Source organism: Delphinus delphis, chromosome 11 (genome assembly GCF_949987515.2).
Source record: "Delphinus delphis chromosome 11, mDelDel1.2, whole genome shotgun sequence".
NCBI lineage: Eukaryota > Metazoa > Chordata > Mammalia > Artiodactyla > Delphinidae > Delphinus > Delphinus delphis.
In genome coordinates this window covers 62,229,764-62,252,390 of record NC_082693.1, presented here as the reverse complement: position 1 = coordinate 62,252,390, position 22,627 = coordinate 62,229,764, and the positions used below count along the sequence as shown (strand labels likewise).

The following is a 22,627-nucleotide window of genomic DNA, read 5'->3' as shown; positions in this document are numbered from 1 at the left end:
TTTAAAAAAAAAGAGTACTTTTTTTTTTCCCACCATAAGAAACACTATTCATGCTTTGACGATCATATCAATGCCCAGCTGAGAATACATAGTCCATAGTCGTGAAAACACAACAGTGAAAATAGTGTGGCATGCATGACTTGAGAGAAGTGGCAGATAGCCAATGGCTGACATCTTTGTAAAATGTTTGGTACCTTTCCAAACAATGGCATCGAGTTGTCCCCCAGGACTGTCCTCCTATGTTAGAACTTGGCTCCTTCTGTGTGTATGTGTGTGTGTGTGTGTGTGTGTGTATGTGTATAAGCCTTTGCAAATGTGTACTGTATATATGTATTCAGGGGTATACAGAAGAACAATGTTGAAAGGAAACACAAGAAATCAATAACCAAGAATGGGAATGGGAATCTCAGAGGGAAAAACGAATATATATCTTTTATTAAACACTTCCTTTAATTTCAGTTTTTCTTTTTAATACAATATACATGTACATTTGTCACTTGGTGTCTGTGGGAGATTGGTTCCAGGACCCAAATCCGTGGATGCTCAAGTCCCACAGCTGGCCCTCTGCATCTGTGAGTTCCACACCCAGGGGTTCAACCAACCATGGATTGCGTATGGTTGACCCTTAAACAACACGGGTTTGAACTACGCGGGTCCAGTTATATGCAGATATTTAGAAATGTGTGGATCCACTTACATGCAGATTTTTAAAATATCCATGCATAGGTGGACCTGCACAGTTCAAACACGTGTTGTTCAAGGGTCAACCATATTACTTTTTAAATGGAGACAGTATAAACATTATTGGGTAAAAGCCCAAATTCTATTATGTATAGCAGCCGTTTATTAATCCAACAACTGATATGTAAGTCCATGCAAGAGACATTTACAAAATAAAACAAAACTCTGAGTAATCGTTCAAGACATTTATGTCTTTACTGTCCAGCGCATAAGGTCTGTCATTGAGCCTTCCTCATTGCAGACAAACACAACCCAGTGTGTTCCGGCTTTTACACTGCAATATGTCCTCTGGGCGCAAATTCAGGGATCTAGACAGGAGTGCTTTATACTACTATACATATAGCCTATAGTATAAAATTTACAGTGGCTTCTGAACTATTTAAGAATTATTCTTAGACAAAAAATATGGGTTAAATAATACTGTTCTCTTCCAGTATTGTCTAAACAGTTCTCTAAAACCGGCTATTATTTTAAGAATCCCCTGACAACATCTATAAAAAATAAATATAGCCAATCCCAAATTCATTTGATTCTCCCAAAGTTAAAAAGATAAAGTCAATTCAAAAACAGTGCTAAAATGAATGCATTGTGAGTGAAATGACTTACTTATATACTGTGGAAGGTACTGGATTGGCCAAAAAATTCGTTTGGGTTATTGATGGTACGGAAAAACCCAAACAAACTTTTTGCCAACCCAATATATTGCACAATAACTTTTATTCTTAAAATATCTCTTATTTAGGGCTTCCCTGGTGGCGCAGTGGTTGGGGGTCCGCCTGCCGATGCAGGGAACGCGGGTTCGGGCCCCGGTCCGGGAAGATCCCACATGCCGCGGAGCGGCTGGGCCTGTGAGCCATGGCCGCTGAGCCTGCGCGTCCGGAGCCTGTGCTCCGCAACGGGAGAGGCCACAACAGTGAGAGGCCCGCGTACCGAAAAAAAAAAAAAATCTCTTACTTAAATCATACCCAGTGAGCCCACATTTGCTCACTCTTGCTGTGTTAAGCTTTGCTGAGCAGATGGAAGAACTCCACGAAGAGCAGAGTGGTGAGGCAGGAACAGGCTCAAAGCCACCCGGTGGAAGTGAGCAGACTGATGTTGAGTGAAGGTGTCAGGACATATGGCAAAATAGCGGGAGCTTCCTCACCCCTCACTGCTGCTTCTAACACTGTTGTTCCCTAGGGCCAGGCACAATGCCACATGTTCGCCTTTATTTCTGCTCCTACTCTGAGTATACTCCGGGGCACACTGAAGGATCTTCAGTAAATGTTAATATAACTGATGGTTTTTGCCATCATCATTTTTTGCGATCCTCAGCTGCTTTAACTGCTATAAGGAGGCTACCAAGGTTTTTGAGAGAACTCTAGCTCATTTATAATATAGCTAAGAAACCCAAATTTAGAGAATTAACTGGCTGCTTAACTAATTGTCCAATAAATTGTGCTGAAGGAGACAGGGCACAAGAATTTTTTATACTCCACAGTTAATCACTGTCAACCCCTCATTGTCTTGGAGCTGAAGAAAGTCTTACGTATGTGGGGCTGGGCGTTGGTAACAATGAGAAATAAGAAAAGAAATAAGACTTGTAGCTTTTACTAATGTTTCCAACTTTACATGAAACAAAAAGCCGCTTTAACCACATTGTGATTCCTCATCAATGTGGATTTACGTTTGATTACCCAGCGTGCAGGAAAGTCCCACTATTTAGTGACCTAAAGTCTGTATAATTTTGAACATTTAAAGTTTGTGAGTCTGTTACTAAAATTATCCCATTTACTATATAAACATCTGTTTTAATATATCAAAAAAAATCAAAAGTGACTTACATTTGCTGAAAGTTGAGATGTGAGAGTGGCAACTTTTTCTTGTGATGCAACAAGCTCTCTCCGTAGTTTATGAATTTGCTGAATGTAATTAAAAAAAAATCAAATCAATATGCTAGTAGATTTTAACCTAAAACTAAGAATTCAATCCAAAAAAGCCAATACTATAATTAGCTCATCCTACCCCCAGTAAATATACATATATATATTTTCTGGGTCTTTTTATTTTTCTATCCATTTTTTGGTATGTTTATTTTTATTTCCTATACTTTGGCAACTTCTCAGAAGCTGTAGAATATCCTGCAGTCACTGAAAGTTGGCTCCAATTCAACATTTAATGATTCCATATTTGAAAATAATTTTATTGGCTGGAGTTTTAATTCCTAACACTTAGAGAAGCCTTCCCAAGTCTTTGTTATAATGTCCTTTATTCAGTGAGTTACTATGAGCTCTGGGCAGAAATGCTGTTATAGATTATCCATAGTTTCAAAGGGGAAAAATCAGTAATACTGTAAAAATGGCTAGATAAACCACCAACATAAATATGCTAAAATGTTTTCCTGTTTGGTTAGGTCCACACTCAAATAAAAGTGAACCAGAAAAAGATGAGAGTATATATATCATACTTAAAATTTTAATTTAAGCACTTTCCACAGTTTAATCTTCATGTTTCATGTTTCCATGAAATATAGACAGTGATTAGTAAGGTTAAGATATTTATAAGCAACTGAGACTAAGTCTACAAGTATACTTCTGGTCTCAAGGGATTTTAGTTACTTAGGTGCCAAACATTCTACTCTGATGATTCTCATTTCTTCAAAAACAAGTCTTCTATTGTTGTAGTTAGACTTTCAAAACACTACCTTAGTTTGAAAGAGCATTCTTGACACAGTTCATTAACTGTCTTTTTTTTTCCTACCCATTAAATTTTTGTGGAGAAGAAATGGTGGTAAATACTGAAAAAACTCTAAAGAAGAACTAAACTTTAAACTGGAATTAGAGACAGGGGACATTTACATAATTTTAGTAAATGTGATTCCATTTGGCTCCTGTCCTTTAAAAAAAGAGATACACCCAGACCCAAAGAGCATTTGAGCTGCATTCAAATGATGACGACTGCAAATGGTTCCAGAAAGCAGAGAACATCTATTTTATTCTTAAAACAATACAAATTCAAAGAGGCTTTCTCAAATTAAGAGTCTCTATTACATGATCAGATTTCCTTTAAAATAGAATCTAGGAAACCTTAAAGTAATATAAATCATTAAAAAAGAACCATAACCTACTATGGGGCATAAATAATTAAAGGAGAGGTGGATAACTACTAATACGGCAAACAGATGTGGTATTTCTATGCCTTAGTAGCTATACGTATTGCGGTCGATGGTAGAATTTTGCCATGTCCGTGAGATGTAAATAGTTTAGGTTTTTCAAAACCGTATTTACTCTTTGGTCTAGCAATTATAAAGATAAAACTGATATAATTTATACTTTTTCAATTTTTAAAAATACAGCACAAATTTTACTTTAAAAGGCTAATAAAATAAAACTTCAAAGGGAAGAGTTCCTTTGCAGAGGCTGTTACCAATGCATTTTTCTTTGCTCATGGTAAAACCAATCAAATAGTCATTAGCACACCTTGAATAAAGGCCTAATTAAAGTCTCCCTGCTCTCCTTGGCCAGGACAACTCTTATAAAAAGGGAAAGAAAAATAATGTTCTCTCCAGGCTGCAATCTGATTTGTACATGATTGCAATGAAATATTTGTGAAATGTACGTGATTAGAACAATATACTACAGTATACATCAAGTGATTAGAAGCAGCAAAGTCCTGGCACCAAATAATAGATGGGTTGGGATACTGGTAAATTGTGTTGTGGCGGTCTAGTGCCTCAAATTCAATACTTGCCTTAATCCTATGCACTTAGTCTAACAGGCAGTGGGGGAAGAGACTATAATATAATAGACCACACATTCATTCATTCATCCATCAAAGATTTGTAAGTGCTTACTACTAGAGACAACTTATTAGATGTTGAGTTAAGACTCCAAGCTAGAACATGAGAAAAGAGTTTGCTTCTAAAAACTTCATTTCATTTTCTTTTAAGAGGAAATATCCAAGACCATTTATCACTAGCTGGGTCACTTCTATTAGCAGTGTTGGAGAGTTATGGGTTGTATCATAGAGCCCTCTAGTGGTCGAAATACTCATTTCATCATAAATGTAAACGAAAACAGTCAAATGTAAAAATGCTACAAGGTTTTTACCTCTGAATGAGCCTTTTCTTCAGCCTGTAAAAGAAAAAAAGGAAAAAGAATTTAACTATAAATAATTAGTGTCAATTCATTCTACAAGTATAAAAGAATAAAATAATTATACTGTGTATTTAAAATGTTATTTTGGTCTAACATAAGAACATGGTAAAATATATATTATTAAATTAAAACAGTAAAAACAGGAACCTGTAGGACTGCAAATGAATATTTCGTTATATATAAACCTAACGGTATTTTAAAAATATCAGTTATTTGATTTATGGATATGTACTATGTCTTGAAAGCAAAGGATAGAATTAAAAAATGGTGTTACCCTAAGATCCAGACCATAAACAACAAAAAGGTATAAAATTAAACTTTAAAAAATATGAGTGCAGAAAAAAATAATAGAGTAGATCTTTTTTTCATACAGATTTTAGGAAATTTATACTCTATGAAATTACAGAGATTTTTAGCCAAGACCTAGGAGTCGGAGTTTTATTCTGTGATATATAGATAATAAAGAATGCCAAATAAGACTAGAGGAAAAATATTGACCTATACTGACAACCACAGAAAATCTGCTGATTAGTTTCTATTTTATTTGCTTTTCTTAATGATCATTAAATAAGTTTATTGGGCTCCAAGTCAGCAAAACATTAAAACCCCCAGTGGTAAGGCAGTGATAAAAGTGGCTGACAAACATCGGCTCCACAGATAATGGAAATGAGCACTGCTGTAGGACCTTGAGGGGTGTTTTGGCCTCAGCTGTAGAAAACTCCTAGCTCTGTTTTTCTTCTTCACGTTGGGCTGCAAAATGCCAGAAAATGAATTATGTGCGCCATTGTATTTGGGAAGCTCCCTCATTCTGGAAAAAGCTGGAGAATGCATAATATTGCTGAACATTACAAGTCTGTTCATTGCCTTGAGCAGATCCAAAGCTGAAAAACAATCTCCTATCTCCTATCTCTCCTTTTGAGACATTTCCTGATTAACTGACACAGAAGTACCTAAACCATTTTTTATCTCTTCTTTTCCTCCAGAAAACATAAACTAAAACAAAGTAAAATAACCCTCAGGATATTTTTTATGCATAAGCATCTCTTTTAAACTGGATTTTTTTCTATCTTATATTTTTATTCTTAAAAAATATGTAGTTATTAATATAGTGGTTAAATGAAGAGTGGTTAACTAGTAGAATCCTAATAGCCTTTATAAGAAAACTGTTTTAAAAACAAATTCTGACATAAAGCTTTAATGTTTTATATCTCAACTTTTTAAACTGAAGATTCAATATTTTTAAGTTATAATAATTTCAATGTTTCATATAAAGTTTGATTTTTGAATCAGACAGAATGAAGGAATTTTAAGATAAAAATTTCATGGATCAAAAGCTGGAGGTTGTTTGCCTTGAGACATACGGTACGATTAACTTTGACTATTTGGTTTCCCTGGTATTTTGCATATTTACTGCCAGTTTATTCTGTCCAAATCCTGCTTCTAGGCTTGCTAGGATTATACAGAACTGATACTCAGTAAGTAACTTGCATATTGAAAAGAGCATTGTATGCTATTTAAAAAAAATAGTCAAGAAAGACAGTCATCACATTTTTTCATTAAAAAAGCCCTGAATAAGTTACACCAGTTACATGCATAACCATCACATATTAATTCTATATATACTGTACAGAATGACTTTCTCTTTGCTAACTTTTCAGAACTAACTTTTTCTTTAATCTTTGCCTTCTTTCATATCCTGTGGTTAGCAATACTGGGTAGGTGTTACCATAAAGTTGAAGCAATGAGCCAGAATATTAATATTTCTTTCAGTGGGTTAGGCATGGATTGATGACATTATGATGGAATATGATTACTTGCCATTTTTAAATGATGGTTTTGAAGCTGGCCCAATGTCCTCAAGGGTGGTAAACAATATAAAACACCTTGCCTAAATAAAAATATATTAGATGATTCTTTATTCTGTAAGCCATTACTTGGCCATTCATTCATCCTTTCAAACTTACTAATCAAAAAATGTTTACTTTAGTATTAGCTATGTGTTAGGAAATATGCTGAAGGGCTCCACAATAAACTAACATAGCCCTCGCTCGCTCTTATTAAATCAATACAAATTAGATTCCAAGTACAAAACGGGTTCAATACAATTTTTAATATACAGCCACTCAGAAAACATCTATTGCAAGGATCAAAATTTTAAATGTTTAACAGGACTAGACATACAAAGAATAAAAAGAGCCCTGGGTATTAAAACAAAATCACACAGCCTTCCTAGGTTAGCTGTTTTCCCCACTTTTCATACAGGTATGGATACTGAGGAGTATTTCTTTCCTGCAATAAACGCAACAGCACAATAATAACTAACAGTGCAAACTCAGCTTCAGTGTCAGGAAGAGAATTGGTGGAGGCTGGGTCTTGCCTGAATTCACATGCCAACATCGAAAAGGGGCGATGCTGTAAACCTGGAGGAATTTCATTTCCGTGTTGCTAGATATTCCGATTAGTTTCAAAAGGAACTGAGAAATTTGAATTTTTAGGTAAAACTCCATATTTTTTCAGTGTTGGCTTAGATTTAAGAACAAACACACAAACTCAAAGTTTGCCAAAGGTAACAGCTTGGCAGGTCAGATTGGCTCTGTGATTTCCAACCAGTGTGTAATCTCCCTGGATCTTTCTGCTCAAAAATTCTGTAAGATGATTTACTCAGCTTTATAACAAGGTACTTTGGAAAATTTTACCAAATTATAATTGGTAGAGACTTCAAGAGTTATATGTGAAGAAACAATCCTTTCAATTGGATTTATTATATTGTAATTTGACAGGTAAATGTTCTTTACAACAAGTCATCTTTGTTAGTTTTTTTTTTTATTTTTATTTTTTTGCGGTACGCAAGCCTCTCACTGTTGTGGCCTCTCCCGTCGCAGAACACAGGCTCTGGACGCGCAGGCTCAGCGGCCATGGCTCACGGGCCCAGCCGCTCCGCGGCATGTGGGATCTTCCCGGACCGGGGCATGAACCCGTGTGCCCTGCATCGGCAGGCGGACTCCCAACCACTGCGCCACCAGGGAAGCCCTAGTTTAATATTTTTAATCAAAACATATACTTCTATTAGTTGCATAAATGATGGTGTTAAAGACTGTTTATATTCATGGTTAGGAAGAGCAGTATATTGCCTCATAATAGCAAATAGTGTCTAGTAGTCTTTTAAAAAAATAATAATCTTTTTCCCCTAAACACTTTAATTTTCTTTTTTTTTTTCCACACCGCGTGGCTTGCGGGATTTTAGTTCCCCAACCAGGGATTGAACCCAGGCCTCTGGCGGTGGAAGTGCGGAGTCCTGACCACTGGACCGCCGGCAAGTTCCCTAATTATTTTATGAACGGATATCATGCACAACTGTGTTACTTGCACATGGCATAACTTCAAAAGGTGCAAATCACAAAGACTATGATATAAATGGTGCTCCCATGCAGTTTATAGTTTTCTGTAATTTATGGTATGTAATGAACCTTATCTTCTCTAACTATTGCAGAAATCCCTTGGGACAGATGGGCTCGATCTGGCTGCTGTTTGCCAACTTTACATTGCAGGTACAGTCCAAAGAAATTTAGCAACTTGCCTGATGTCACACAATAACTCCTGATAGAGTCAGGCAAAAATGTAAATCAACTGATCCTTCATCCTGAGTCCTTAAGGAGGCATGAAGAAAAATGATAAATTGACTTTTCACTTCATAGTTTGAAAAGCACTTTCACAGATATCTTTTCATTGCCAATTAACTATCAGTGCATGATAATGGGGGACTGGAGACAGAAATGACTCCTCTATCACCTGCGATTTTTCTCTTTATTACTCCTCCACATATGCATTTATTTTAATTGTCTTACTACAGGCTGTCAGTTCAATTATATAATTTCCATCATTTCCAATAGAACTATTTAAATTTCTTAATTTCCTAATAATATCACCTTCTCGTGTGATTTGATCACCTAATCCATTCTTTTCACACTTAACATGAGGGTCTATTTCATCACATAAATATGTGTGTATAGTTTCTTCATTTTCATCTCTGTGCCTATTTCATATTGTACTCTTAATACTTCTCATTTATACTTTCTAATTTATCCTTATTATTTTGACATCTGCTCCTATAAATCTATAATCTTTTCAATGTACCTCCTTTGTTCCCTGTAAACCTGTAATATCTAGTATAGCAGCCACAAGGCACGTGTCTATATAAATTCAAATTACTTAACATAAAAGATGCACTTCCTTTGTCATACCACACACAATTCAAATACTCAATAGTCACATGTGACTAGTGGTTACTGTATAATCTAGTACAGGTATAGAATAATTTTATTATCACAGAAAGGTCTGTTAGACTCTTGTATACTAATTAGCCATCTGTTTTTCCTCAACCCATGCTCTTTTTCTTCTTGAGTTTTTCTCAGGCTTCATGAAGGTAGTGTCTTATCCAAATATTGTTTTCCATATATTTAAAATATGACTATAATGATGCTGCATCTTTTAATGTTATATAGAGACTTCAATTGCAAGGGTTTAAGTCAGAATATACCTCCCGTCAAGCAGTGGCATTGGCCCAATGGGAGGAACACGACATATTTCTTTGTGTTTTTTCCGATACATTTTTACATTTCTCACTTCTTTATCTGTTTGCCTAAAACAGCAGATTTATCTAAATGCTAACAGTGATTTCATTATTCATAGAATCGATTGGCAATGTTAATCATTAAAAGGAGAAATGATAAGAAAAATATTGCCTCTGCCAATGATAGTCTGATCCTGAGTAACACTTTAAAGCAATAAATATAAAAAGAGGGCCACAACATTTGAACTTAATGAAAACGAATGAAAAAATTAGTATTGCCCCTAATGCTTAATTATTCAGTGACAGCTGAGGCTTTGAACTTTTCATGAACCTTTCGATACAGGATTAGGGATTATTCATAGTGCTCAAGACTCAGTGAGATTCATAAACTAAAATATACCCCGCTCTAACCTAGGATGAAGGAAACTTTTCGTAAAACGTAACTGCCTGTAGACTTTTTGAAAATGATGAAATTTTAATAAGTGGACAGAAAACTCATCTTGGCAAAAACAAAATATAGTTTCACACATTGGGAAAATACGCTGATACACTGGCATTTCTCTCTTAAGAAATGAAGTTTTTAAAATCACACTCTTTCAGAAGATACAGTTTAAAAAGTCACCAAGCCTTTTATGCTTTTACCCTTTGGTGTGATCTTCTCAAAAAATGAACTTATGAAAGAAAATGGAGAAGATACCATAGAACAATTACCAGTCATGGCTCAGGGAACTGAACAAGGAAAAGTGGTCAGTATTATAAGATTATGGTGGATCATCATACATGGTTTCCGGGATTCCGAGTCACAGCCCATCGGGTTTTATGAGATTCAGTTTTCTATCCACTCATTGATTACAATGAGTACATAAAAGTCAAGTGGAAGCACATACAAACGAGCCATAGAAGGGCTGGGAGAGCACCCACCACCTTATCAGTATGCAGGAGCTTAGAGTACACCCTTATTTAATTGCGCGGCTTTTGTGTAAATGCCAACCTATTTAACCATTTGTGTGCTTGGCAAAGGCAAAAGCGTTTTCTTAACAGTCAACACTTACCGTAGAGTAAAGAGAAGAAGTGCTGGAGACCAGTGATAATGAAGAGCCATGAACTGAAGAAAGCAAAAAAGAACAAGAGGTGAAGTAATGAAGTCTGCTCAGAACCACCAGACCTTTACTGAAAAGTGAAGAATAGGTGATTAAGGAAATAAAAATAACATAAGAATCTGAGAACAAGTCTGCTGTCATTTTTTAGAGATCGAAAATGTTGAGCCATGGAAAGGTCCCTAAAGTACCTCCTCCACCACATTACAGAGAAGAACTGACAAGTGCAAGCCCTTCTAGCATGCTTTGCACGTATTGAAAACTGGAGTAAACTCCCACATAATAAATAATCCGAAAATCATGGACACCTAAAGTTGCCATGAAAGTTTAAACTTTAAAAAAACTTTATGTATTTTATTTAATTTCATTTTTATACAACAAAGATCCATTTTCAATTTTTTTCTCCATAAACTTTCAGGGAAACAAGCTCTTCCAACATTATCTGTGATGAGCTGACTATACCCATTCTAATGGAGAAGTATGGTTTCCTTCATAATTTTAGTAACAGAAAGTACTTCTTATTTCAAGGTGATGTCTCATTGAAATTAAGGATGGAAATTGCATACTGTCTTTTAGGTAGGTGCATCAAAATACCAATCTTAAACAATTAACAGAATGATTTATATTTCTGCAAGTTCAATGTACAATATTAAGCCCAAAAGGTGGATAAAATTGTGCTTAATTATATTTGTAGAAAAGTTCTTCTTCTTTTCATTGTGGGATAATATAAGGTTATTTCTGCTTATTCATTAGTCAAATGCACACAATGTGACAGGCCCTTGCTAGATGCTGGGACTGTAAAATTGAATGCCACAATCCTAGGAGCCCAAAAATAAGTAGAAAGATATGTAACTAAAAAGATAATCACCACAGGGTCATATAAATACTATTAAGAGCAATGTTCTGGGTACTACAAAAGCACCTGGGGGTGGTCACACCTGTTCTGGAGAGGACCAGGAAAACTGTGTAGGACAGAGGCAGTTGGGATAAAAATAAAGGGATGAATTTGAGAGACACCAGGAAGAACCTCTTTAAAACTGATGTGGGTCAAAAGCGGAATAAAGGACGACTCCCAGAGTCCTAGCTTGAGCAAATCACTCTGTGAGGTGTGAAAAATGCTAGTCATCTTTAAACAAAAGCACGTTCTTTCAACTTCTAATAACACTGGTGTGAACTTAGACTGTTAGCATGGTGCACCAGTAGGAAGGTGGACGATGAATCAGGAGATCCCATTTTTAGCCTTTTTCTGCTGCTTAGGTCTATAACCTTAAAGTTTGTGGCTCAGTTTCCTCATCTTTCACCGTGAGCACCGGGCAGGGAATCAATAAAGTCCCTTACAATTCCTGTCCAACAAGTCCTTGATTTTAGAGCATAATTTAAGAATTATAATAATTCAGTATTCAATGTATAGACATCAAAAAGCCATCTCACCCACTGGGGCTGGCTTTCAACAGTTCAGATTATTTAATTCTCATACATGGAAGGCCAGAATTTCCCAGCATATAAAGAGCATTTGCGCTGTCAATGAGGCACCCTAGAAAGCCATCAGTATGCTTAGCAAATCATTTTTCCAGTATATAAGAGGCCTGTCTGTGAAGAGAGTGATAGAACCATTTCAGAAAGGTGATGACTTTACATTTCAGATTAATTACATTTTGTCTACACTTGAAGCAATCAGCAGACCCTCAGGGTAGAATTCACTACCTGTCATGGTGAATTCAGTGGTTTGGTTAATATCCCAAAAGGCAGTGGCAACTATGGTCAACTGATTTAGTACCAACGTATTAAATAAATGTACAGCGGTGACCTGAAGACCAGGAGTCAATTTTCACAGCTACCTCAATTACAGTCAGAAGATACTTTAAATAGGAAGGTAGGAAGGGGAAAGAGAAGGGAACAGAACTATTCTTGACTCTGTTTTCATCCTTAGAAATTACGCATACAGAAATCAGGACTAATAAAGTTACAAAACTAGCTCATGTTCATACCACAGATAAATGGATGACCAGAGGTTTAAACCCTTGGTATGCTTCAAGATCTAGAGTCCCTTTTTTATACAGACTTACTAAGGACTAGGAGAGTAGGGCTGATTACACATCTGATTTTATTCTAATCTATTTGAACTTCTGTGTTTACCTTTATTTTATCCTTAGCTGATATGCTTTATAATATGTGTGCCACAATTTTCCTGTGTGGGTACTTAAAAATCATTCATTAAATCAAAGAAGAAAATCTCTCAAATGTTATCATCAAGTTTGACATTTGAGGTTATACAGTTCAGAAAATTACACACATTTGAAAACCAATTAAGCCTCCTGAGTTTTTCAAAGAGTTTTTGTTATAAAGTATTCATGTAGAACTTTACAACTACAAAGACATTTATTAGGTCCGGTGAGAATCTTAATGTAATGGATAAGGAAATGTAACTTATAAAGCAAAAAGCAGGCACAATATGAATTCTAAAATAATATGATAATAAAAACTAACACCAGGGGGAGTTTCTGAGAATAAAAGTCGGCAGCATGTGGTTGTTTCATAAGAGAATTTTTTCTGGTTTATGTATCTTTTATGGTTTTTAAACTGAGGTGTCAAACAAAACAGTCACTTGGATATTTGGCACACCAGGGTAAATAGTCTCTAAAATTACACAGATTTCTGTATGAGAACACCAGACTTACTCTGAACTGCTCTATAGCCAAGTATTAATCGAAACAATTTCTGGCATATTTTCAAATACAGAAAGAAACAGAAGCTAATGCAGACTAAAATTTCTTCAAGCTTCAGGGCTCCCAAGTGAGAGTTATACGTATTTACTTTGTTGAGGGAATCTTTGTCATGTGAGTGATGTGATAGTTTTCATGTCTGAGTTAACTAAAGTAACTTCATCTTTATTTCCCCCCATGCCTACCTTCTTCCATGCTGTCCCTGAATGAGCCTGAATGGCTGATGGCCCGTGGCCTCTCCTCCAGAGATGTGGCACTCCCACAAAGCTGGGAGTCGTCGTAGAGATCGAAGGATGAGTCTTGGGCTGGGATGCTGTTTGAGCGCATCATGCTGGGCCCAGGGAGGTTAAATTGAGACAGATTTGTCGGGCTCACTGAAAAACAAAGCACACACAGCCTATTATTCTGGGATGTCTGCCTCTGAAATTTTCAATAGCAGTTACAGTGGAGTCCTCTTTTTTTCTAGCACTTTCATGGCAAGCAGTATGTCACTTTTTAAAGCAGTATTAAACAAAACCATCGAGTCACCTCTACTGTTTTTTGCTAGAAATAACATGGTATTTCCTGCTGCCCATTATGAAGAAAAGATTGTGTTCCTAGAAGCTGCACATTTCTTTTTAGAGAAAAATAGATCACTTTAATGGGGAAAGCAAAAATAGAAAAGAATATAAAATACAAGAAATTTAAATTTCCCAGGAAGAAACATTTGAAGCTTCCAACCAAAGACTTTCAGTCATTTTGAGTTATAAATTTTTGTCAGTTCATGATCAGTACCATCATTATTATCAAAGTTAGGTTATGATAGAGGCAAATAAAAATGAAATACAATCTAATGTATGTGGTATCCATAGCTCATCTGAGGTTTATCACATAAAGCTACTTTCTACTGTGCCTAAGATGAGAATGTCACGGTGAGACTGTCAAAAGTCACAAACTTGTTTTTCGAAAGCAGTACCTTAAGTCTGTAATTTGGAATATGAATTTATTTACCTAGTGCTTATTGCCAAATAGTTCTAATGACACTCAACTTTTTAGGCCAGCTGATAATCATCAATTTAAAGAAAGATGTGGTGGACTGAACATGCTATTTTTTTCTGTGACACAGAGACCACATTTCTTAATGTAATTACTGGATCTCAGAACAAACTAAAATAGGAGGAGTACATACTATGAGATAACTTAAGGAGATTATCTCCTATTTGCCAGGCACTATGCTGGATATTTGACAGGTATTAATGAATCAATACACAGAACAACTCTGATACAGCTAGCTATGAATTACAGTAAAAAAAGACCAAGAAAAGAAATAAAAAGCCTAAGAACTGTACCTATGTGTGCATATGTGACACATAATAAAGAAAGAAAGAAACGGGGGATTTGCAAAGTCCCCAATCCATTGGAAGGAGGGAAGAAAGGATGGAAAGAAGGAAAGAAAGAAGAAAAGAAGAGAGAGCGAGAGAGTAAGAGAGAGAGATCTTTCAGGCACATTCCTTCAGTCAGCAGTGACAATCAATCTGACTGCTGAGGACAGCCAAAAGATACTCCAAAGGATGTTCTAGACTTGAATGTTTATGTTTAAGGTATCTGGATTGGGGTAAATCAGACTCTTCTAGGTCCACAGTATGAATTGACCCTTTGCTAAATAAATGAAGTATTCAACGCAAAGAAGTACATCATTTTAATATATGTATATAGAGGTTAGAAAGACATTTCATTCATTGTTTGGCTTTGCATAATTCTTACAGAATGGTTGCAGAGATATCCAAGTAAGTATCCTTCTATAATTTTAAAACATAACACTTAGCTCATTCAAAGTGAAATAGTAATGAGGATTAGGGTAGATTTTAAAAGGAATAGTTTGTATTTATAAGCACATCTGATAGCTTCTCCATTGGAAATATATTCATTTTATTTAAGAATGTTCAATTAAGTTAAAATCTATGACGGGTTTGCTTTTTTGTTATTGTGGTTGAATAGAAAGATAAATATGGCAAGATCCCTGGCTTCAAGAGTGACCTCTAGGGGAGGTGACTGAAAGGTAGAGAAATTAATAACATAGAACAGACTGAGAAAAGTTATGCAATAGAAGACAAAAGTATGACAGACAGAGAATTTTTGTAATGGGACACAAATTAGTACAGGGCTTCTAGTGGTGGCTTTGCTTTCCATTTGCTTTAGGCAAATACCTCCATTTCTACCCTTCAGTTTCTTCATGAATTAAAAAATAAAAATGGCAGAATAAATGGCCTCTAAGACCCATTCAAAGCCAGGAGAAGACATTTCTAATAGGACAGATATAGGTGTGACTATGCATTAGGGAAAAGAGGACTACTGACTTTGTCTTAAGCTATATATCATACCAAAGCCACTGTTTTTATTAAATTATATGTTTATTTGTAATGATTTGAGGAGAATAGGAACTGACAGAAATATGGAGTGGGTTTTTAAATACCTCCAAGTTGCCCCCTGACTTTGCTGCCACATCTAGACACATCAGTTAGTGAGTTTATGATGTTTTAATAAGAGTTGTCATATGTAACTTAATTTTAATTTATTTTGTGGAATTTGGGAATATAACTGGGAACTAGGTGGAGATTCAAGAAATGTTTATTTGATCATTTAAAGAACTTCAAAAGTGTGATATATCTAGATTTAAGTAGTTTCTGTCATTGGTGGGTTTAGAGGAGAAGCTAGAGCTGTCGTTAGGATTTACATAATAGATGCACGATTGAACCAGATGTAGGTCTCTTCCAACTCTGAGATTCTATTCTTCCATAAGTATAGAAGAAAGGGCTTAATTCTGAATGGCTTGAAGGGTGAATACGGAGAGGGGAGTAGAAGGACATTCGAGGTAGAGGGACCTTTGGGAGTAAAGCAAAGAAACTTCCTATACAAAGGGGTTTAAACATCACTCTGTATGCAGAAGGGTCCATCAAATATACAGATTTGAAAGTGGCAGGTTGATAATAATGCTTCTACATGGTAACCCTTGAGGCAAGGTGAAAAATGAATCTGAGCAATTATCATCACTCGTGGGACTATGACAATGAGCCTCACTAGGTTATGGGATGCCTCACAAGGGCTGTGACCAATAGTAAATGAAACTGCACCCAATAATTTATTATTTTTTATATAAATATATTCTGTTATGCTTTCTTGGGTAGGAATGGTTTCTAACATAGCTATCATGCCAGAAACTATATACAAATCAGAGTTTACTTTGGCAGTAGCTCACAGTAGTCTACTAATAATGACATAATAGTAGTGATCTTAAATTTTAAATGTTTGTTATATATATGTGATTTTTACAGTAATATTTCTAAAAATTTTATGTATTAACATATTTTTAATGGGTAAGGATAAAAAAAACATGGATACTGCAACTCTTGAATGTTAGTAATAATCACTTATCTTACTGATCATTCAGAAAAAATAATGATCAAATTGAAAACAAGTGATGACCAAAGTAAAATGTAGGACAATGCTATCCATATTCAAATTAAAGAGCTATATTTGATATATTTTTAAAATTTAATAATAAAGTAACTCTTATTTATGACTGCATTTTAATAGTATCTACTTTCTTGCCTAATAATTATAAGTTCCAGTGATCTGGAAATACAACCCAAATTCTCTAAAAGTAATTTTCATGATTTTAAAATTAGTCATCATTTTCTCTTGTAAAAAAACACAACAGAAGCCTGATTTGAATCCACATATGCTTATAAAATATGGCTAGGCACATGAGAGTGTGTTGACATGTATGGGAAGATCTTTCTTCATAAGTCCCACTGGGTGAAAATGTTGAGAGATTTGAGTAGAGGCAGTAAAATCAATTTGAAATCTACTGCAATTGTCTCTGACAGTGTAAGACATCTCTTTCCAATAAACATGATGATGTAGCAGAGTCCACCAAGTCTGATAATCTCCTGTGTCTTTGCACACATTAGTCATGCCTCACAATATAACCTAGGTATTATGAACCCATTCAACAGATGAGAAAGTTGAGGCTAAATGACTTGCTAAGATCAGACATAGTAAGTAGTGAGTTTTTTTTCTTCTCAAAGAAAGATGGACTAGATAGAGTCAGAATAACAACAATGGGAAAACAATGGAGTGGGGATTCAAATACTCAAATTAATGTCAAGTAATGAAAAGACTGACAGGAGACATGAGATACCCAGCAAACTTAGCAAACTAGGTGACATGGGTTTGATTCCAATGTTGTATAAAATTAGATTTTGCTTCATATACCTATGACTCTATAAAAACATTTTTATTTCATTTTTTGAAGTCAAAGTTTTAAGCTTCCTGCTGTGTTTTACAACTACAACTCAAAGTAAAAGTTATACCATTCTTTGCCATTATGAGGCAAAGAAGTCTCATCATTGTGCAGGTTTAGCAACAAAAACTTGGTGTTTGATAGACATTCATTAGTGCATGTGGAACCATGACCAAAATAATTGTGTTTTTCATTGCCAAAAGCTCTATTCTGTATAGCAGGAATAGTTACAATAGAAGAGAAATAGCTTTGACTATCCCTACAGGGCGGAAAGTTGAAAAGCCCAAATTATTAAAGAATTTGGACAATCTGTTGGTCTATCATTACAAAAAAACTTCTCAAGTGAAAAGAGAAAAAAAATGACACTATTTTATATGTGACTTTATAGAAAAGAAATCTATTTTTAAAAGCATTGGATCTATTAAATGATAACTGTCATGTTTAGACTTTATTTCGTCACTTTCCCTGTGTTTTCTATCACATTTACACAAATGATTTTATATTTCATACAAATTATGCTAAACACAAAGTAATCCAATGGCTCAAATAGTCATTTCTTTTCAGTGCATTTATCCAAAAATGTTCACAGGGTATTATCTTAATAGGAATTCTCATATGCATTTTAAGGAGAGTTTTAACTTTAAAATGATCAAAGAAGTGATCGTGGAGTCATGGAATCACATATTTTTCTTCTTCCTAATTATTTCTATTTTCTACAAAAAGATAATTCATTTTCTTATAAGGATTAAAAAAAATTAAACAGAAAATAAGGAGGTGTTTTACTGGTTTTTAAGAGGACTCTGAGAAAACCCCTAGACTTAAAGTCAGGTGTTCTGGCATCAATTACTGCCTCTGCCTCTTACAAGGGGTGAGCCTTTTTTTTTTTTTAAGTCAAATAATCTCTTTTTGCCTCTGGATCTTAGACTATAAAATAACAACAGTATTACCTATGCCAACTTGTTGTCATGAGCAATAAACTGCATAATGTTTGGAAATTATTTTGTGGACAGTAAGCATACAAATAAAAGGTACTGTGAAGGTGTCTTTAACTCCTCTTTAAATGAACCATTCTTATGGAGAGATGCCAGGGCTCCTGGGAGAGTATGTGGTGAAAGGAACAAGATGAAACTGATGTTTTAGAATATTTTACCCAAGTTGGAAAAGTGGTATTTTCCCGTTGCAGAAGATGACATGGCAGAAGGGGAGACCAGGGGCGACTGATTGCCAGTGTCCTGCAGCCCTCCAGTAGAATGGGAGCGTAACCACTCTTTGCCCTCTTCTTGGTTGGCCTGCCGAGATGACGGAGTATATCTGCAAAACAGCACAGCTAAGACACTTCAGCACATCTGCAAGGGCAAGGCAATATTGAGACGAGAAAACAATTGAGAGGAGCTTACTAGTCAGACTGAGCAACATTCTCAAACAGATTGAATCTAATTATAATTGCTTAGTTCTTCCAGATGATTTGACACCATCTGTTTGAATCTCACAGGAAAAAAAATAAAGGATTTTGAAAAGAAAATTATGCTTCTGTGAGATATGTAGTTGAAAATCATAAGCAGTGAGCAGACAGCCAGGTTAACTGAGAAGGGCTCAAAAGCACAGTGTTTAGAAGGATATGAAGAGGGTGAAAAACAGACTAAATATGGTGGACAGTAGTAGGCCAGAAGCCAAGGGAATTGCAGTGATGCTCACAGGAAGACACAGGAAATAGAACACAAATTGACAGATCATTTAAAAAAAAAAAAGGAAAAACACTTTTTTGGTTAAAATGCCACTTGACACCATGTCTGGATCTATTTTTAAAAAATGGAGAGAGAAATGGGCTTCCTTTATTGGAAAATAAATTTCTGGAATGAAATCTTAGAATGGAATAATTGCAAGCTGTTTGCTCTTGTTAAGAAAGTGGAGAGGAGGAGGATAACAGAGAAAGACCTATTTGGCCAGAATTCACTTTTACCAGAGTAAGTCAATTCTTAGTACCAAAGAGCAGTTGACTTATGTTCATATAGTGTTATATCTCTATTCATAGTTCCTTCCATATCTTCTCATCAGATAAAAGTGTACAGTAAAGGATGGCCATGCATTAAATTTTCATTTTATTTTTTATGAGGAACTGAATGATTATTTTGATATTATGATGTAATACTAGACTAATTCATGTCTATATTGATCTGATAGATACCAGCACTCCTGAAAAATAGAAAATAAAGTTCTTCTGAGTTTTTACCAAAAGAATTCTTTAAAAATTATACTTTAATTACAGTATTTGTCATCTGACGATGAAAATATGTTTTCTTTGATTCAAATTAGAGCATCCTTCAACTTTTCAACATTCACTGGCCACATCTGTAGACTATATGGGGCGAGGTTTTGCAAGCATATGCCTCCAAGATGCGAATGTTAGGAAAATTAAAATTTTGTTTTAATTTTCAGAAGTGAGTTCTGAATTCAACTAAAAGTTGCTGCCCCCCAAATAATGGCTTTTACATTAGATTTAATTTACTGAGTTTTGGCCTCTAACAAAATCTCTACCTGAGGGCCATCTCACCAACTCCTCAGGCCAGAGAAAACATCAGGATTAAAAGTGATTTCATCCTCAATGTCAGGTGCTTCTTCGCAAACAAAAAAAGAAAGAGGTAAGGAGACAGTACAAAAAGTTTACGTAACAACAGAGAAAGGCAGCAATTGTGCTGAGAGAAATATATACCTTAGTCCCTTTTTGGGTAGTGTATTTCTGTCAAGCTGCATGCTGTTAAAACAAAGAAAACCCCTAAGGACATAATGTAAACAAAACTTCGAAATTACACATCCAACATAAATGGTTCTGTTTGAATTACACAAAATAAGTCTTGTAACACATATTTAATGCTTAACTCATTGGAAAAGGCCAACCAAAGGAGACCAGATGTCCATTGTTGTGACACCTTCGATGATAATTTAGTGACAGGACTATGAGAAGATAGATTATATGTTAACATAATTCTTCTCTAGATTCTATTTACCTAGTCCTGTGGTAGTTTTTCCTTCCCCATGCAAAGAACTAGGCTTCTGCTATGATTTCACATGCAGGAGAATCATAGAGGAGGAAATAAGAAAGATCTTCTCTGCCTAAGTTAAAGTGACAACTTCCAATGGACAGAGAAGATATAAAACACCTTTTAATACTTATTTTTTGTATTTAAACGATCTTTAATAAAAATAAAGGCAGATGTAATCCCACTTACACATAAGAGAGGAAGAATAATACATAGTATCTGCTTGAAATGTAATGTTTCTGGCATCATTTAAATATTTTAAGGAAATTAAATGATGCCACCTTTTAGAAATTATAAATTAGATGTTTAAAAGGCTATAAGTTTTCAGTTTCTATTTTTAAAAATTCCCATTTGGTCTTAGAAGGGGAAGAAAGAATGTGTCTGGAGAAAATGAGAAGTGGCCTTCCTAAAAATAAAGGAAGAGGGTGTCAACAACTAGGTGGGATAAGTCTAGGAATTTCTGTTATAATCTTTGATGTGGCTAAGCAAATAATAAAAGTAATTTGAATTTGCAGAATGATACATCTCTTCCATTAGAACCTCAAGTGATCAAAATTAAATACACATGATATGCATAATGGGGATGATACAACATGAATGCAAACACATTGACTTGAAATTTAATCACTCAAAATCAAAGCTAAAATGTTTTCTTCTATGTGTACTCCATTATTTAGCACTGCAATAGAAAGCATCCAAAAGCATCACACAACTTTTACCTTATGTTTTGGGAATGTCCACATAGGGTAATTACTATATTATGTAGAGGCCAGTTCTAGCATACATCGTGACTATAGATGTGCTTTTAATAGTGTAGATAAACCAACAAACAAAAAGGAATCATACTGAACAAATATAAGAGACCTCTAAATATAAACTACACAGTGCTGAAACATTAATACAGTCATAAGCCATTTTAAAGATTCTCTCTTTCATGTGTGCAAATTTATTCAATTTTAACATTTCAGAGTACATTGAAAATAGGCATTGTTTTGCCCATGTTATTAATTGTATAAACATTACGTGTTTGTGTGATGCAGAGAATTTAATGAAAGAAAAATCAGAAAAAAATTTAAGTTTACCAATGTAAGTTAAAACTTTAAGCAGAAATATCTGTTTGAATCTGGATATTAATGATTTTATAATATAGACAGTTTTCTCAAACCCTGAAAAGTCGAAAACTCTTACGCCTGCACAAGTGAAGGAGGAATTTTAACCAACAGTCTGAAGAAGACAGGCACTGTTTCAGTGCACCGTTATAAAGGCAGGGGAGCCAGGTCTGATAGTTAAAAACAAGCCAGAAAATTCAAAATTTGGCTACAATTTAAAATTATTTTTAAGGTTTGGTTTGGTCACAAAAAACAAAATGAACAAAACAAATGTGAACTATTAATAGTTACAACCAAAGGCCACCAATGATCTAGAGCAGTTAGAGGAAAAACTGTTAAAGAATTTGTTTGTTTGTTTATAATATTTTACTGAGAAGAAATTTAGACTAAAATCTGAATGAAAAACTACTTAACAGTACTAGGATAATGAGTATCAATAAAGTCTTCTGAAATCGTAGATAAACAGGTAAGTCATGAACTTACATACATCTCTATTATGTCTTTCTAATTACTTTGTCTTAAATATTACACTTCGGCACATTTTCTCTTAGGCATGGCTCTTTGGTTTCCCTGATGTTCCCAACATTCTGCGGACTTAATTATGATTAAGCCAGGATCTCTGATAGGATCTAATTTTCTCTTCAAGGGATCGTAAAGTTCTTGGGTGTACTTTCAAGGATTAGACTAAATTGCTATCACTTGCAAATTTGTCCGCAAGAAAGAAAAGGCACAATTTCTTATATCAAAAATTATTTCAATCTAGTAATCTATTGGAAGAAACTAATTAAATGTTTATATTATATAATATACCTATGAAGATAATTTGCTTTTCACAGTTTAATATTCATCAATATATTTTACTAAGAATCAACGGTAGAACATTCATTTATTCAAAATTAATTTATTTAAAATTTATTTTAGAAAAATTATT

The 22,627-nt window shown here is 34.9% G+C and overlaps 1 protein-coding gene across 4 annotated transcripts in view; it reads right to left on the bottom strand.

The window, feature by feature from the left end:
- NAV3 (neuron navigator 3) overlaps positions 1–22,627 on the bottom strand; it is a 363,667-nt gene that overhangs the window by 62,031 nt on the left and 279,009 nt on the right. For all 4 annotated transcript variants that reach the window (XM_060025293.1, XM_060025294.1, XM_060025296.1 and 1 more), the window contains exons 17-22: positions 20,260–20,301; positions 18,700–18,860; positions 13,453–13,641; positions 10,500–10,552; positions 4,830–4,853; positions 2,565–2,642 (exon numbers count right to left, since the gene is read on the bottom strand). In XM_060025293.1, the coding sequence (XP_059881276.1) occupies positions 2,565–2,642; positions 4,830–4,853; positions 10,500–10,552; positions 13,453–13,641; positions 18,700–18,860; positions 20,260–20,301 (547 nt within the window). The remainder of the gene's footprint in view (positions 1–2,564; positions 2,643–4,829; positions 4,854–10,499; positions 10,553–13,452; positions 13,642–18,699; positions 18,861–20,259; positions 20,302–22,627) is intronic.